Source organism: Camelina sativa, chromosome 10 (genome assembly GCF_030686135.1).
Source record: "Camelina sativa cultivar CO46 ecotype springtype chromosome 10, ASM3068613v1".
NCBI lineage: Eukaryota > Viridiplantae > Streptophyta > Magnoliopsida > Brassicales > Brassicaceae > Camelina > Camelina sativa.
The window spans coordinates 23440875-23457907 of record NC_141889.1 but is presented as its reverse complement, the minus strand read 5'-3'; the positions used below and the strand labels follow the sequence as shown (position 1 = coordinate 23457907).

General features: G+C 38.1%; 3 protein-coding genes and 2 pseudogenes across 4 annotated transcripts; 4 read left to right on the top strand and 1 right to left on the bottom strand.

Moving 5' to 3' along the window:
* Window positions 1-1856: 1856 nt before the first annotated feature.
* On the top strand, window positions 1857-4822 carry LOC104719518 (RHOMBOID-like protein 9, chloroplastic). 2 transcript variants are annotated; one of them, XM_010437455.2, is made up of 7 exons: window positions 1857-2132; window positions 2548-2962; window positions 3032-3194; window positions 3293-3458; window positions 3686-3856; window positions 3939-4093; window positions 4409-4822. In XM_010437455.2, the coding sequence occupies exons 2-7, from the start codon at window positions 2560-2562 to the stop codon at window positions 4662-4664; spliced, it is 1314 nt and encodes a 437-aa protein (XP_010435757.1). In that variant the 5' UTR covers window positions 1857-2132; window positions 2548-2559; the 3' UTR covers window positions 4665-4822. The 2 variants fall into 2 exon arrangements, with proteins under 2 accessions (XP_010435757.1, XP_010435758.1); XM_010437456.2 differs by having other exon boundaries at window positions 1975-2243.
* Window positions 4823-5315: 493 nt separating this feature from the next.
* On the top strand, window positions 5316-6446 carry LOC104720579 (putative B3 domain-containing protein At5g35780 pseudogene; annotated as a pseudogene).
* Window positions 6447-8773: 2327 nt separating this feature from the next.
* Window positions 8774-10008, top strand: LOC147937239 (putative B3 domain-containing protein At5g35780 pseudogene; annotated as a pseudogene).
* A 430-nt stretch (window positions 10009-10438) lies between these two features.
* Window positions 10439-12630, bottom strand: LOC104719517 (14-3-3-like protein GF14 psi). The gene is made up of 5 exons (XM_010437454.3): window positions 12413-12630; window positions 11232-11742; window positions 11006-11128; window positions 10806-10922; window positions 10439-10668 (listed from the first exon to the last, which is right to left on the bottom strand). The coding sequence occupies exons 2-5, from the start codon at window positions 11712-11714 to the stop codon at window positions 10612-10614; spliced, it is 780 nt and encodes a 259-aa protein (XP_010435756.1). The 5' UTR covers window positions 11715-11742; window positions 12413-12630; the 3' UTR covers window positions 10439-10611.
* A 1053-nt stretch (window positions 12631-13683) lies between these two features.
* On the top strand, window positions 13684-14781 carry LOC147937238 (uncharacterized). The gene is made up of 2 exons (XM_087468717.1): window positions 13684-13827; window positions 13921-14781. Exons 1-2 carry the CDS (start codon window positions 13684-13686, stop codon window positions 14779-14781), a joined length of 1005 nt encoding a protein of 334 aa, XP_087324843.1.
* The last annotated feature ends 2252 nt before the right edge of the window (window positions 14782-17033 follow it).

Below are 17033 nucleotides of genomic sequence, written 5' to 3'. Positions count from 1 at the left end.
ACACACAAGTAAATCAAGAGTAAAACCACAAATAAAACATAAAGAACTAGCTAATATATAGAACACTCAATAACACATTCACCACACCTACACATCATCACACAAAACAAGTCATACAGCCCAATCACTCAGATAAGCTCATGATCACCATTCACCTTAACAAAGGTGATTCACAAAAATAACTACAACCAGAAGAAAGACTCTCCAATTTCCAGGAACAACTCAACTCGCTCCTACAACCAAACAAAACAAACACACCTTGAAACAAAACTGCTATGAAACACAGAAAAGAACAGTCTCGTAGGTGAAAACTCGAAATCGAAACGAACCATTAAATTTCCAATCTCTCCGATGAAAATCAAGGTCTAGACGTCCTGAAGCTTCCTACAAAATCTTGTAATGATCGGATCTCAGACAAACCTGAAATCAAGCCTCCAACACCCGCTGATCTCAACTCGCGACTAAGAGAACGTATCCCGCAAAACTACATATATTTCATGGAGCATTAACTCAAATGTGATTCAAGAAAAAGGAGAAACTACGAAAAATGTCTTAGCTACAACCCTACCAAAAATCAATAGCTTCCGAAACGATTTGAGCAGTCGAATCTTCCTTCTCCCAAACCTTCACAGTTATGTTTCTCTTTTTACTCTAAGAAAATAAGCTTAATCTCCTTCACTTTCTCTTTCACACCAAATAACCAAGAGTTCTCTCTCTTTTTCTCCTTCTCTCTGATCAGAAAATTTCGACAATAACACATATAGAGAAGAGGCGTCGACTTATAGGGGATATTATGGATTTTTGGTTTATTTATAGTAAACCAAAATGTAATTAAATAAAAAATCAATTAAAATTCAATCTTTGGTTTGCTCCACACCTTACAATCACAATTTTAGAAAGCGGGTGTTACAATTAAGGACTCTGCATTGCAATTGATAATGAATAAACCTCAACACTCGGTCTCATGTTAAAAGCAAGTCTTTAATGTTTATCAATTATCATCGCATCTCATGTGTATGTATCTTCCCGCCCTGTGAGTGTCCACGTCAAAGTTTCTTTAATCACATTTTGTGCCGCTTCCACTCAAGTACTTTTGTATACAAGCGTCAAAATTAAGCCATATGCTCTTAAGTCTTTTTGTATCTTGTTTCATTGGATTATAACTAATCATTAGAACCCTTTTTAGGGTTTTAGTTTTTTTTCTTCTCGGATCAGTTATTACTCTTTTATTCCATTACTCTAATTGTCGAATGAGTGTAAATGAAAAATATTTTTCATGGTTTTTTTCAATTTTTTCATAATATATATTTCTCATTTATAATTGTAATATATAGAAAGAAAAAAGGGGCTTTTGTAAAAACAAACCAAATGGTCAATTCTTGAGTTGTACTTTGTGAATCAGTAGTACTTTTAAAAGTATCGAACCAAAAAAAAAAGAACAGAATTGAACCAAAACCTACAAAACTGAATGAATAGTAAATTCAAAAACCAAAAAAACTGAAATCGAACCGATACCAAACCGAGAATCGAATGGGTACCGAGATACCTAACATAAAGTTATAGATTTAAAATATTAATTATGTTTATATTTGATATAACCCAATTACCAAAATTACAATTATAAATAAATAAATATCAAAATATTTAGACCAAATAACCAAAAATATGCAGTAGTTTTTAGATATATTTATCAAAATTCAATCAAATTTTGTTCATATTTAACCATTAAAAAAACAATTATATCCTATTTTGAATATCCAGAACCAAAACGAAAAATAACAGAGCTGACCCAGAATCGGAAATCTAAAATAATCGAATGGATTCTATTTAGAACCGAACCAAATATCCAAATGCCCATGCCTGTCTCGGTGGTACTCGGTTAGTCGGTTGTGTTCAAGAAAACAAATAGAGATATCCGGTGCGTTTATTTTTTGTCAGCAATAAAATATCCAAAGCGACCAAATTTGAACCATTAAATAAAAGTAATGTTTTTTTGGTTGCTTTAGGTTCTGTTTCTAAACGTAATTTTCATATGACACTGCTTCGTTACACGAACTCCAATTTTTCCTAATCCTCGCAACCACAAATCTTCAATCTTTAAGATTAGATAGGATCAGGTTCTGAGTTCTAAGGTAAAGCTTATCACTTTTTTTTTTTTTTTTTCTCAAACTTCTGATATTTCCCAGTTGTTTTTGGTTCTACTCCCTCGAATTCGTTAATTGACGACAAGCCTGAAGGAAACGGTGAGGAAGAAGACAATTTCTCAATTCAAAGAGCTTGGCTTTTGTTACTCGTTTCGCTGTTGGGTTCTTGAAAAAGTTATGCCCTTTTGTTGTTTGATTAAATGGCCCAATGAGATTATCCTGAATCTGATCTCTGTATCCCAAATAGGTTTCTGTGATTAGGGCTGAGCTAAAGTTTCGATTTTTTTTTAACTTGTTATATGCATCTCTAAAGTTTGTGTTTTTTTGAATGTTTTTGTAAAATTCTGCTTTGGGTTTTGGTGAATGAAGAGATATATGATGATGAGATGTTGCTATTTGACAGGACCTGAAGAAGATGGCACTGTTTCCTCTTCATCATGAAGTTCCTTTTAAAGGAGAAGTATTGTTTGATTCAAATGGTTTAAGACGTTTTTCATCTGGTGGTAGTAGTAATGGTCTGAAACATAGAACAATGGCTGAGGCAACCACGCTTGGCAGGGATTGTTGGATGAAGAGTTGTAAAAAACCAATCCCGTATTGCTATTCACTAAGAGGGAAATTATGCTTGGTTAGGGCGTCGTCAGAGAACAAGGTTACCAAAAAGAGAATTCAACTGTTGGATTCTTACTTTGGGAAACTTCGGAACGAGGATGATAAGCCTTCTATATCAGCAGGAGATGATATTGATCAGAAATTTGAAACCAATGCTGATAAAGAGTTGGATTCTTTGAGTGTTTATCTTGACAAACTCCAAAAAGGTATAATACCATATTCTTGAATCTTGAAACTGGTGTTCTTTTTGTTAATGCCACCTATTTGACCCTCAGATGCAAAATCTAGAGGTTTAGTCTCATCTACCTTGGAAGTAGCAAAATCAGAAGGCGGTTCACTAGCAAGCAAATTGAGGAAGACTGGTATCGAAAGCAATAATAATCCTTTCCAGCAGCTTGATGATGATCAATCAGAAGATACGTTGAACTTCTATGTTGTGTAAGAACTCTTAATCACTTCTTGTTCGTTTTTGATAAAATGCCACAAGGTTCTTATTGATGCTTAGAAATCTCTTTTTGTCTCCATTAAAATTGCAGGAGCATATTAGCATCCATAAATGTTGGAGTATGCCTTTTTGAAGCGGCAGCGCCAGTTAGGAATAACGATATGGGATTGCTATCACTCCCTTTGTTATATGGAGCAAAGATAAATGATTTAATCGTGGCTGGAGAATGGTGGAGACTGGTCACACCCATGTTTCTGGTACAAGACCAACAAATTGGGTCTGTTCTCCCATTCTTTACTGTTTTAAAAACACACTCAACCAAAACACACTCAAGACAACTTAACTGTCAAAACTATAAGTATATATTGTTTTTTTTTTCTCATGCCGCTGCATCTTTTTATATACCACATTTAGTACTCTTGATGACTTGGTTTCATGTGATTTTTCCTTTTTGTCTCTGAATCACTTTTATTGTACGTTACAGCACTCTGGAATTGCTCATGTAGCCCTTAGCTCCTGGGCTCTGCTTACTTTTGGACCAAAAGTCTGCCGTGACTATGGACTACTCACATTTTGTCTCATTTACATTCTCGGAGGAGTCTCTGGTAATTTCATGAGCTTTCTGCATACACCAGATCCTACAGTTGGAGGAACTGTAAGTTAACTTGTTTGTCCCATGTGATGTTACCAAATTGCACTATATGTTACTGTTCTTAATCGTATATGGGTCGGTGCAGGGACCAGCATTTGCTTTAATAGGAGCTTGGCTCGTTGACCAAAATCAGAACAAGGAGATGATCAAAAGCGATGAATATGAGGACTTGTTTCAGAAGGCCATCATTATGACAGGACTTGGTCTCATATTAAGCCATTTCGGCCCAATTGATGACTGGTAAGCTTCCAACATCCATCAGCTAGTTGTTTCTTGCTAAGCAATTTTTACGATTAAATACCTAATTTAAGCAGCCTCAGTTCATTAGAAATAATCATGACACTTCTTCACATTTGGTTTTCCATCATAAATACCAAAAGATTGACAACATAGACTAGACTTGATTACCAAAAGAACTAACCTGAGGTTGGTTTGTTATAGAGCTGGTGTAGCTGCAGCGAACCTAGGCTAGTTACTATAGTCTTGAGCGAAACTTAAACGAGAACATCTTATCACGGATGGTGTTTTCTGCTTCTAACATATGAGTCGTGACAGGACTAATCTGGGAGCACTTATAGCTGGGATTGTGTACGGATTCTTCACTTGTCCGGTGCTTCAACTTGGAAGAGGAAGTGAAAGACAAGAAGGGACTGTGACGGTTGGACCAGAGAAAGAGAAGAATGCTGATCCCTGTAAATCGTTTCTGGTTTTCACAATCTTTATCGCGGTTCTTGTGACTTCTGTGCTACTCCTTGGGGATGGACCATTGGACTTCCCAACGTACGATGATGTTGTCTATTCCCTCATTTAGTGTATCATCAAGGAACTATATAAAGAGACTTGTGTGTGGTTTGGTTATGTAGTAGAAAGCTGAATGTGAGTACTGATAAGCAAATTGAGAAAATTTGTGTATTGTATTCCTCTCACCCTTTGGTTTTTTATATCTCAAGTTTTGTTGGTTTCTCTTTACCTATTTTATGCAATTATGGGCGATAGAGGACTCTAGATCTGGAGACCTTTAAATTGTGGAACGAAGTCGTCCAGGGTAACCATTTAAATAATAAACAAAATTTTGAATAAATTTTTTGAAAAAGGAACGAAAAAACGAGGCTGCAAAGAAACTTCCTAAATTTTTTTCACTACTTCTCTTTGCATTCTCGGAGAAAAGCAAATACCAAAAGGGACAAAATCGTAATTATAACATTACCCTAAGCATCCATATTAACTTGATCACAACGGCTATAATTAGTTACTAATCACAATAATTAAACCACTAAACTCAAAAGAAGAATGGAAAAAACAACAAACCCTACCCCTAATGTAAGTATATAAGCAAGAGAAGGCACTTGTTCTCTTCAGTTTCGATCGTTTAATTTCTCTTCTCCTCTCAATAACAATTTCCTTCTTCGTGATCACATCTTTCACTCTCACAACTTTTTGAGATTCTTTTAATTCGATCACCATGAGTATGAATCATCTCACGGTCACGGATTCAGGTAAGGATATGTGGTCGAATATGTTTTTACTTGCGGATACTGCGGTTATGGTACAGGAAGAAGAACAACGTCGTCGTCGTGGCGAAAAAGATAGCGAGAAGAGTTTCTTCTATCGTTTCCCGAGGAAGAAAAGGTCGTCTTTGGTTAAGAGAAGATACACACAACAAAACCCTAATGGGACTTCTAGAATGTTTTCTTCTCCATCGCTCGATGATGATCACGAGAAGAAAATTACACAAAACCCTAGTTTTTTTGATGAGCTTGTGGTGTATGATGCAGAGCTACAACATGCAAAGAAGGGGAAATCTAAGATCGTCTGTGAAGGTTATGACTACCGCGGAGAGAGTGATGATGCGACGAGACTCTTTGAGAAGAAACTGGTAAGAAACCTAAGACGAAACTTGGATGATCTTGATGGGTCGTCGTCTTTTATGTCTTCATCGTTCCTGAACCATCGTTGTTATAATTACCCTTCGTTACTCCTCGGTTTCAACACGGCTAAGTATGAGAAGACAGAGACGAACGACCCTAGTTCCGAACCATGCCTAAAGGAGAACACAACAAGCCGCAAGAGGCGTGCCGTGCAACAGAGGAAGAGTGGTGGTAGTTTCAAGAAAGCAAAGGTTGCAACTTTCCCAAGGAGGACGGATGCAGAGGCACCAGAGTGGATTTTTCAGGTGATGAGGAGAATGAGAGCTGATGCAGCAAACCCGTTGCTAATCTTTGAGAAGGGTCTAAAAGCGAGTGATGTGAAATCAGGCCAGAGTCGTCTCTTAATCCTATTCCAGCAGCTCATCAGGAACGACTTCTTGACGCCAGGGGAGTATCGAGCAATAGACAAAGACGAATACAACGAAAACGACGATGAGAATATTGGTGTTGGAGCGATTTTTGTAAACCAAAGATGTGAAAAGTGGGGTGTGCGTTTTAAGATATGGGCGATGGAGAAAGACAGTGGACACGGGACCTTGAATTACGCTTTGAACTGGGGGTGGAACGATGTCGTCAAGGGTAACCACTTAAAACAGGACGACAAGATCAGTCTTTGGACTTTCAGGTGCCGTGGAGTACTCTGCTTTGCTCTTGAGACATACTAAGCTTCTTCATTAATTTGCTATATATCTGATAATATTTCTTCTGCACAATCATTGAACTTGAGAGATTATGGTAAGTAATAACTTCTAGGAAGTGTTAATTAGGTAGTTACATTAAGGGGGTCTACTATGGTTTTGATGTTAAACTCGGTTGGGTTCATCTCTTCTATTATATTAGTAGTAACTTGTCTAAACCAAATGTTGTTTCAGATATTTTCTCTCGTCTGAATTGAACGTTTTTTTCATAAATAAATATGGTTTCTTGTTTTGTCTACTTTAGTTATTACTGCACTGTTCAATACCTTTGCGATGGAAATAATCAACACAATACACAGAGCGAAACAATAAAATCATGACAAACAAGTTTAGATTACTGCACCTGTTCACTAAGGTATTCAGGTGATTATTGAGGTTTTCCGTATATAGTAGTAACTTCTTGGAAGTCTTACTTCGAATGTGAGTGTAATGTATTTCTCTCCTCTATTATAGTAACTTGTCTGTCCGTCTCCTCTGTAACTGTCTCATTGTTTGAACAAATTGTTACAAAATAAAGTGACTTCTTCTGCTTCCATGCTGCCTCCTTGATCTCATCTCCTGCTTCGTCCTAATGAGTAATGACCACAAGAAAGAAACAATCATGTCAAATTACAAAACTAAGGATTGCCATCTAAAGTTGAGGTTGCTTTATGGAAATGTTCAGTTCTAATAGGGAAAGAAATATGAACATGGTGATCAAATGTACATTGTGTAGATGCTGCATAATCAGAGTACTGTCCTTGTATGATTCAGAGTCTTCACTCCTCTATACGTTTGATATGCAGAGCACTAGTAGGCCATGGCAGATAGTGATTGTCCTATAATCGCAGCCACTCCGTCTCATCATCTTCTGATGAAACAGAACAAGAATCCCGGAGTTGTCGTATTTGTGAGAAACAGAAAAAGAATCCTGGAGTTGTCGAATTCGTGACATTGTTTCGAACTAAAATCCATGACTTAAAGGCGATTTCTCTGCTTATGTTGTTGCTTCCTTCTTCTGCCTCGCAGAAGCATTTTGTCGAACACCTTGTAGGCATCAAAGTCCACCTTACCATCAGATGATATATTTTAGCTTGAATCGAAGCAAAATCAACTCTAATGTTGCAATCGATTCAGTTTCACCTAATGAAACCTCAACAAAACTCATTGTCACGTTCGTCGGACCGAGCTCACAACGCACCACCATTGTTAAAGGGTTTAGAGTACTCATAGCGTTTCTTTCGCAATACCATCAATCATCAGCCAGCATAAATCTCAATATATAGATGAAGAGTAGTAGACTCCGTAACAGCAAAGCCTCTGGCTTACTCAGAGTCTTCACCCTCTTGTGCCACACCTCAGCATTTGCCCCTGTTTCACTCTTCTCAATTCCTTGAATCGTATGATCAGTATCCAACTCAGCAATAGCATCATCAAAATGAAATGCCTTTCTCAGATTCAAAAGATAGTTCATTCAGTTTCACATGACGTAAAACATTGCTTTGCAAGGCTCCAAGCGTTAGCAGGAGTAAAAACACTGAGAAGTTGTGGGCAAGACCAAGCCTAAAGTCAGTAAAGAATAACTTACAGAAGCAGACTTCTAAGCAACCAAAGTGCTTTCATGAGCAGCTTTTCCTCACTCAGCACCAGACTTAAACTCAGCAAAATACCTGTCTGTGGCTGTGATAATCATCCTTCATTTTTAGGTAAAACACTTTTTGGTTTAGTGGTATAGGAAATTGACTCACATTTTTGGTTTATATACCTCAAGTTCTTTTTTGGGTTTTCATCAGTTATTTTCATGCAATTATATGTTCAAATCTCATGTTTTATGTAGACATGTCTCATTGTAAAGTTGTGACAATACGGTTTGGTTTGTAATGAAAAAAACTTTTGAGACAATCCACTGTTTTAGATTGTATGAAGTCGAACGTAAATCCCAAAAGACTTAATAAAACAACTAAATACACAACAACAACAACAACAACAACAAAAAACAATGAATCAAAAACGAAGCTGCAGAGAAACTTTCTAAATTTTTATCACAACTTTTCTTCTCATTCTCCGGAAAAAGGAAATACCAAATAGTGACTAAATCGTAATTATAGCATTACCCTAATCATCCATGTTAACTTGACAACAACGCAATAATTAGTTACTAATCACAATCATTAGTTACTAATCACAATAGTTAAACCACTAAACTCAAACGAAGGATGGAAAAACAAAAAACCCTAGCCCTAATGTAAGTATATAAGGCAAGAGAAAGGCACTTCTTCAATTCTCTTCAGTTTCGCTTGTTTCTCCCTCTGAATAACAATTTCCTGATCACGTCCGTCTTTCACTCTCACAACTTTTTGAGTTTCTTTCAATTCGATCACCATGAGTATGAATCATCTCACGGATTCAGGTAAGGATATGTGGTCGAATTTGTTTTTACTTGTGGATACTGCGGTTATGGTTCAGGAAGAAGAACAACGTCGTCGTCGTGGGGAAGAAGAAGATAGCGAGAAGAGTTTCTTCTATCTTTTCCCGAGGAAGAAAAGGTCGTCTTTGGTGAGGAGAAGATACACACAACAAAACCCTAGTGGGGTTTCTATGATGTCATCTTCTTCATCGCTCGATGATCACGAGACGAAAAGCACACAAAACCCTAGTTTTTTAGATGAGCCTTTGGTGTCTGATGCGGAGCTACTACGTGCAAAGAAGGGGAAATCTAAGATTGTCTGTGAAGATTACGACTACCGTGATGAGTCGAAGAGACTGGTAAGTAACCTAGGACGAAACTTGGATGATCTTGATGGGGCGTCGTCTTCTATGTCTTCATCGTTCCTGAACCATCGTTGTTATAACACGGCTAAGTCTGAGAAGACAGAGACGAACGACCCTAGTTACGAACCATGCCTAAAGGAGAAGACGACAAGCGGCAAGAGGCGTGCCGTGGAGCAGAGGAAGAGTGGTAATGTCAAGAAAGAAAAGGTTGCTTCTTTCCAAAGGAGGACGGATACAGATGCACCGGAGTGGATTTTTCAGGTGATGAGTAGAATGAGAGCTGATGCCGCAAACCCGTTGCTGATCTTTGAGAGGGGTCTAACACCGACTGATGTGAGTTCAACTCAGTGCCGTCTCTTAATCCCATGCCAGCAGCTAATCAGAAACGATTTCTTGACGCCGAGGGAGTCTCGAGCCATGAATAAAGAGGAATACATCGAAAACGAGGATGATACTATCGGTGTGGGAACAATTCTTGTGAACCAAAGATGTGAAAAGTGGGGATTGCGTTTCAAGCTATGGCCGATGGAAAAGGAAACTGGACATGGAACCTTGAATTACGCTTTGAACTGGGCGTGGAACGATGTCGTCAAGGGTAACAACTTAAAAGCCGGGGACAAGATCAGTCTTTGGACTTTCAGGTGCCGTGGAGTAGTCTGCTTTGCTCTTGAGACATACTAAGCTTCTTCATTAATTTGGTGTCTGATAATGTTTGATTTCTCTCTTGACTCGATTTAACTTGATTGATCTAGTTTATTTCTTCTGCACAGCCATTGAACTTGGGGTTTTGGTCTAGTAATAACTTCTAGGAAGTGTTAATTAGCTAGCTACATATTAAGGGGTTTTATTATGGTTTTGTTCATCTCTTCTAATATTAGTAGTAACTTGTCTATCCCTGGTGTTGTTTCAGATATTTTTTTTTTCGTTTGAATTCAACATTTTCTCATAAATATGGTTTCTTGTTTTATCTACTACCGCACTGTTCTGTTCAATACCTTTGTGATGGAAATAATCAACACAATACACTAAGCGAAACAATAAGATCATGACAATTTGTCATTGACAAACAAGTTTAGGTTTCAGGTGATTCAACAATTATTAGTGTTGTTCTTTTAAACTGTAATTAGAACCAAAAAAATCGACTGATAAGAAAACTGCAGTGTCAGAAGAAGAAAAACAAGTTTTGATTTCATTTGGAGAATAGGAAATTTTGAGGAACCTAAAGGAAGAATCAATTGCAAGTAGTTTTCAAATTGTTTACCAAACAAACAAACAACAATAAAACTGTGTCCTTATAAGAATCCTGAGCTATCCCTCACTCAGATTATCACATGAAAGTTTCTACTTTTTATAAAATAAAGTGACTTCCTCTTCTTCGGGTTTACTCTGCGCCATCAGGCTTCGATGCTGCCTCTTTGATCTCCTCTCCTGCTTCGTCCTAATGACCAGAAAGAAACAATAATGTCAAATTACAGAACTAAGAATCTCTTGATAACTATATCGCCATCTAAAGATCCTATGTTGTAGTTTTTGTAAGGTAAACAATGGTCAAATGTATATTGTGTTGATGCTTACTGTCATATCTGAAGTCCAGAGAGTGAGATTGTCTCTAAGAAGCTGCATGATCAGTGTACTGTCCTTGTATGATTCCTCACCCAATGTATCCAACTCAGCAATAGCATCATCAAATGCCTGAACGGATCCAGAAGGACTCATTCATTGAGACTACAGTTAACAATTTCACACGAAGTAAGAAATGAATGGTGTACACAAACCTGCTTTGCGAGGCTGCAAGCACGATCAGGCGAGTTCAGGATTTCATAGTAAAACACTGAGAAGTTGAGGGCAAGACCAAGCCTTATTGGGTGAGTGGGAGCTAACTCAGCAGTGGCAATGTCCTGGATTATCACAGAGAATATAACAACAAGAACAAAATCAATTATAGCCACACAAGACATAACAGTCAAATATGTTGTAATGATGAAGTAAAGAAACACTTACGGAAGCAGACTTGTAAGCAACCAAAGTGCTTTCAGCAGCCTCTTTCCTCTCAGAACCAGCCTTAAACTCAGCAAGATACCTGTGATAATCTCCCTTCATTTTAAGGTAAAACACTTTGGATTCAGCTGGTGAAGCAGATGGGATAAGATGAGCTTCAAGAACATTCAAAATCCCATCACAGATTTTGCTAAGCTCAGTTTCAATCTTTCCCCTGTAATCCTTGATAATAGCAACATGGTCTTCGTTCCCTTTGCTCTCTTCTTTCTGCTCAATCGAAGAAATGATTCTCCACGAAGCTCTTCTTGCTCCAATCACGTTCTTGTAAGCAACAGAGAGAAGGTTCCTCTCTTCAACAGAGAGTTCCTCAACATCAACAGTTTTCGCAACTTTCTCCATGAATTCAACCATTTCTTCATAACGTTCAGCTTGTTCAGCTAGTTTCGCCATGTAAACATTCTCTTCCCTTGATGATTCAGTCGACATCTTCGATTAAACAATCTAGAACAAAATCCTACAAAATCAGAAACAACTGAATCAAAACCAGAACTCAAATTAACATCTCAACACTCATTTTCTTAACCAAGTTCATCACGGATTAAAAATCAAGAAGTAAATCCAACAAAGCAGAAACAACTAATATCACATCTACACCACTAAATCAACCTCTTCACAGATTAAGACTACAGAGAAAATTTCACATATACACATTCATCCAGTTAATCAAGTTCTCCACGGATTTAACAACATAAAGCAAATTCTAAAGGCATAACAAATTGAATCAAACTAGAACCCTAAATTAACATCTACACACTCATCTACTTAACCACGTTCTTAACAGATTCAAGAACACACTCAAACTCAACACTAAATCTTCATAGATAACGAATCTAGATCAAATCCTTCAACGCAAAAACAATTGAATAAAAAAAAACGAGAACCATAATTAAGATCTACAGATTACGAATCTAAAGCAGAAACTACTGAATCAAAACCAAATCCCCAAATTAACATCAAACACACCAATCGGAATGAGAAGACACTCGTACTCACACTGAATCAGTGATAAGAAACAGCGAAAACTTAAACGAATCGGATCAGATCGATCTATAGAATCATCCGATCTACACAAACAAAAAGCAAGAACGAACGAAGATTAGGGAGAAAGAAGAGAGAGATCTAACCTTTTCTTTTTGGTTGGATTGAAGATCTGATTCGAATTGCTACAAGTGGTTTGAAAAAAATGGGAATAAGAAGAGACTGAATCGAAAATGGAATAAATAAATAAAACTGTTTTCGAGGCGTAGAGTTAAGAGCTTCCACTGAAAGGCTGACAAGTGTCCGATGCTGAAGATGACTGATTCATTGAATCTGACACGTGTTTAGCCACGCTAGTGGGGTTAAGATCTGTGTTTTATTGAACTCTGAGATCTATATAAATGGGCTAACGGTCCAATAGTCCAATGGGCTTAACGGATTACTATTTCGAAACACTTACGACGATTCTTTTTTCTCTCGTTTTTTAGTTACAAATTTGGATACCGTTATCGTTTTTTTAACGGCAAATCAATTTTATTATATTATAAAAATGTTACATGATACATTATACATCTATTCAAATACAACTATCGAATCAAATAAAGAAAATTAAACACAATTTCGATGTGAAGTAATCCTGTTTTCCAAACGAAAGTTTTACAAATCTGTAAAATCCCTCTTCATATACTTGTTAAGGGCTAACACCTTATAGATGAAACTCCCAGATGCTTCTTGCATCAATTTGATTAAACATAAACACTAATATGTTACTTAAAGTGGATATTGATCATGTTTTCTGGGATCCCATACCCTTCTCTGCCGGTTAGTTTCACACATCACCTTACCTTTCATCGATGTGTTGTTCCTATATATACTTGACTTTCCAGGATCCAATATTCGCCGACCAAAACACCAATATATTCCTTGAATTTTATGCTTTATATCTTCTTCACAAGAATATTGAAAATATTGGTCATCATGGAGAGTTGATAAACTCTTCACGGAGATCACGAGCTTGACTTGAATAAATCCAGAAGAAGAAATCACATTTACTCGCCAAGCAATAATAGGCTCCACTATTGTTGGAGTAAGCTTGAAGTAAGCTTGGAGATCAAGCTAACCAAAGAGAAATGGAAATTGGAGATTATATTTAGGAGATATCTAAATGTAATAAAATAAGAAGTTTTCCATTTAAGATTAGGAAAATATACTTAGGAGTTTTATATATAATGAGATGCTAAGATGTAGCATAACCTAAGAGAGTTTTTGAGTTTTAGAGAAGAGAGAGCTTAAGTTTTGAGTTATTTTCTTAAGCAATAAGAGAGTTATTCTTATAATTTTTCTTTCAATTCTTCTTTAAATTCTATAATTGGTATCTGAACCTTACAAAGCTTATCAAGAGGATTTGTAAGACGCCATGGGTGAAATAACGGAATCAACAAACACGTCGCTGGCCAAGCTACAAGAGGGAGGCAGTGGCTCTTCCTCATCAATCAAGTGTCCTACCCTAACTGCAACCAACTACACAATATGGGCTATGAAGATGAAAATTCTTCTTAAGGTACACAAAGTCTAGGAAATCATTGATGAAACATCAACCGATGCCGAGAAGAATGATATGGCCACAACTCTGATTTTCCAATCTATTCTGGAGGCGCTTGTGCTACAAGTAGGAGAACTGGATAATGCAAAGCAAGTTTGGGATGCCATAAAAACCAAACACGTGGGTGTGGACAGGGTCAAGGAAGCCAGACTGCAAACATTGATGGCTGAGTTCGATCGCTTGAAGATGAAGGATACAGAGACAATCGATGACTTTGTCGGCAAGCTATCAGAAATCTCCTCTAAATCAGCTGCTCTTGGGGTAGAAATTGAAGAACCCAGAATCGTGAACAAGTTCCTAAAGAGTCTTCCAAGAAGAAAATTCATACATATCGTGGCTTCACTTGAAAAAGTCTTAGATCTCAAGAAAACAAGCTTTGAAGATATCATCGGACGTTTAAAGGTTTATGAAGAACGTATTTTTGAGGAAGAAGAGGCTCAGGAAGATCAAAGCAAACTTATGTATGCAAACTTGGACTCAACAGCGAACCGTGAGTTCACCGGAGGATACAGAGGACGTGGTGGACGTTTCTATGGCAGAGGAAGAGGACGTGGAAGATTTAATGGCAGAAGAGACAATTCAAAGGTGACCTGCTATCGATGTGATAATGTGGGTCACTTCGCCTCCAATTGCCCGGATCGGCTCTTGAAATTACAAGAAGTGCAAGAGAGTGACAACAAGAGTACAGTAGAGGCGGATGAGCTCATGATACACGAGGTAGTGTATCTAAATGAAGAGAAAGTTGTTCCTAGCATGTATGAGACTAATGGCGGAAGAGATGATGACTGGTACCTCGACAATGGAGCCAGCAACCACATGACTGGAGATCGACGATACTTCTCCAAACTCTACCGGGAAAGTGCGTTTTGGAGACGATTCCCGCATAGACATCAAAGGAAAGGGATCGATTGAACTCATTGATCAAAACGGAGAGCTGAGGATAATAACTGATGTTTATTTCATTCCTGGATTGAAGAGCAACATCATTAGTCTTGGACAAGCTACAGAATCAGGGTGTGATGTTAGAATGAGAGGAGACAACTTAACAATGCACGATCAAGATGGAAGGCTGCTTGTCAAAGCTATTAGATCAAAGAATCGACTCTAGAAGGTGAATATGCGGATCAAAGACACAACATGTTTGTACTCAGAAACAACAAGTGACTTGAGCAGATGGCACGCACGGTTAGGTCACATTAATCATGAGAACATGAGATCCATGGTGCAGTGAGAACTGGTCATGGGAATTCCGATTACTAACTTTGAAAAGAAATTTTGTGGATCATGTTTACTTGGAAAGCAAGCAAGGCAAGCCTTCCCACACTGTACTATGTTTCGAGCAACCAAAGTACTTGAATTGGTGCATGGTGATCTTTGTGGTCCCATAACACCAAGCACAATGGCTGGAAACAAGTATGTTTTTGTACTCATTGACGACTATTCGAGATATATGTGGATAACTTTGATGAAGGAAAAGAGTGAAGCTCTTAACAAGTTCATGAGATTCAAGAGTTTGGTGGAGCATGAAACCGGTGAAAGAATTCAAACGTTTCAGACAGATATAGGAGGTGAATTTGTTTCAAAGGAGTTCAATGATTTTTGTAATTAGTCAGGCATAAAACGACATCTTACGGCTCCATACACTCCGCAACATAATGGAGTTGTTGAAATGCGTAATAGGAGTTTGATGGAGATGGCCCGGAGCATTCTCAAACATATGCGTGTCCCGAACTCTCTGTGGGGTGAAGCAGTGAGACGCTCTATGTATCTCATAAACAGAGTCGCTACAAGATCCATCTAAGAAACCAAATGTTCATCATCTAAGGGTGTTTGGCTGCATCAAATATGCGAAAACTGAAGCTCCACACTTGAAAAAACTGGATGATAGATCACGAGTGTTAGTCCATCTTGGGACGGAGCCAGGATCCAAAGATTACCGTTTATATGATCCACACACTAAGAAAATAGTGGTAAGTCGGGATGTCGTTTTTGATGAAGCAGCAGGCTGGAATTGGAGTCAAAGTAGTATGGAGCAAGGAGAAGCTGGAGAATTTCGAATAAGCTTTGAAGTTTTTGGAAATCATGGTATCGATGATTCTGAGCCGCTCAATGCAGAAGCGAGAACAGAGGTAGGTAGTGAGAACAGAGGAAGTGCGAACAGAGGAGGTAGTTCCAACTACCTTAAATCATGATCCCGATAGTAATACTGAAGACAGTGATGAGAGTGAAGAAGACAACTCTGATGATGTCAATCAAAGTACACAACCGATGCTTAGAAGGTCAACAAGAGCAATTACAAGACCCAAGTACCTCAATGATTACATTTTATTAGCTGAAGCAGAAGGAGAAATGTTGATAAACGAAGAGCCAAAAGGGTTTTACAACGAAACAGAATCGGAAGAGTGGATGCAAGCTTGTGAGGATGAGATTCATTCTATTACAAAGAACACGACTTGGGATCTTTTTGAACTTCCACCCAGAGCAAAGCCAATAGGACTAAAATGGGTCTTTAAGCTTAAAAAAAATTCTGACGGTAGCATAAACAAATACAAGGCTAGGCTTGTTGCAAAGGGATAGGTCCAGAGACATGGGATTGATTTCGAGGATGTGTTTGAGGTACTTGCGAGGAATAACCACACTAGGTTTAACGTTTACAAGGTCAACTACATAGGTGACAAGTCTGATTGGTTACAGTGACAGCATCCATAACGTAGACCCGGACAATGATAAGAACACAACAGGTCACGTGTTTTATCTTGGAAACAGTCTGATTTCTTGGTGCTCACAGAAGCAAGGGATGGTGGCCTTATCGTCGTGTGAGGCGGAATTCATGGCGGCTACTGAGGCTGCTAGATAAGCGATATGGCTCCAGGAGTTACTTAGTGAAATCACCGAGATACCAAGTGGAAAGGTAATGATTCGAATAGATAATCAATCTGCAATTGCTCTCACTAAAAATCCGGTGTTCCATGGTCGGAGTAAGCACATACACACGAGATATCACTTCATACGTGAGTGTGTAGAGAACAGACAAGTTGAGGTTGAGCATGTTCCCGGAGATGAACAAAAGGCAGACATTTTGACAAAAGCTCTCGGAAGAATCAAGTACAAGGAAATGAGAGAACTCATTGGTGTTAAGGACTTTGGAGGAGAAGACTTCAAGC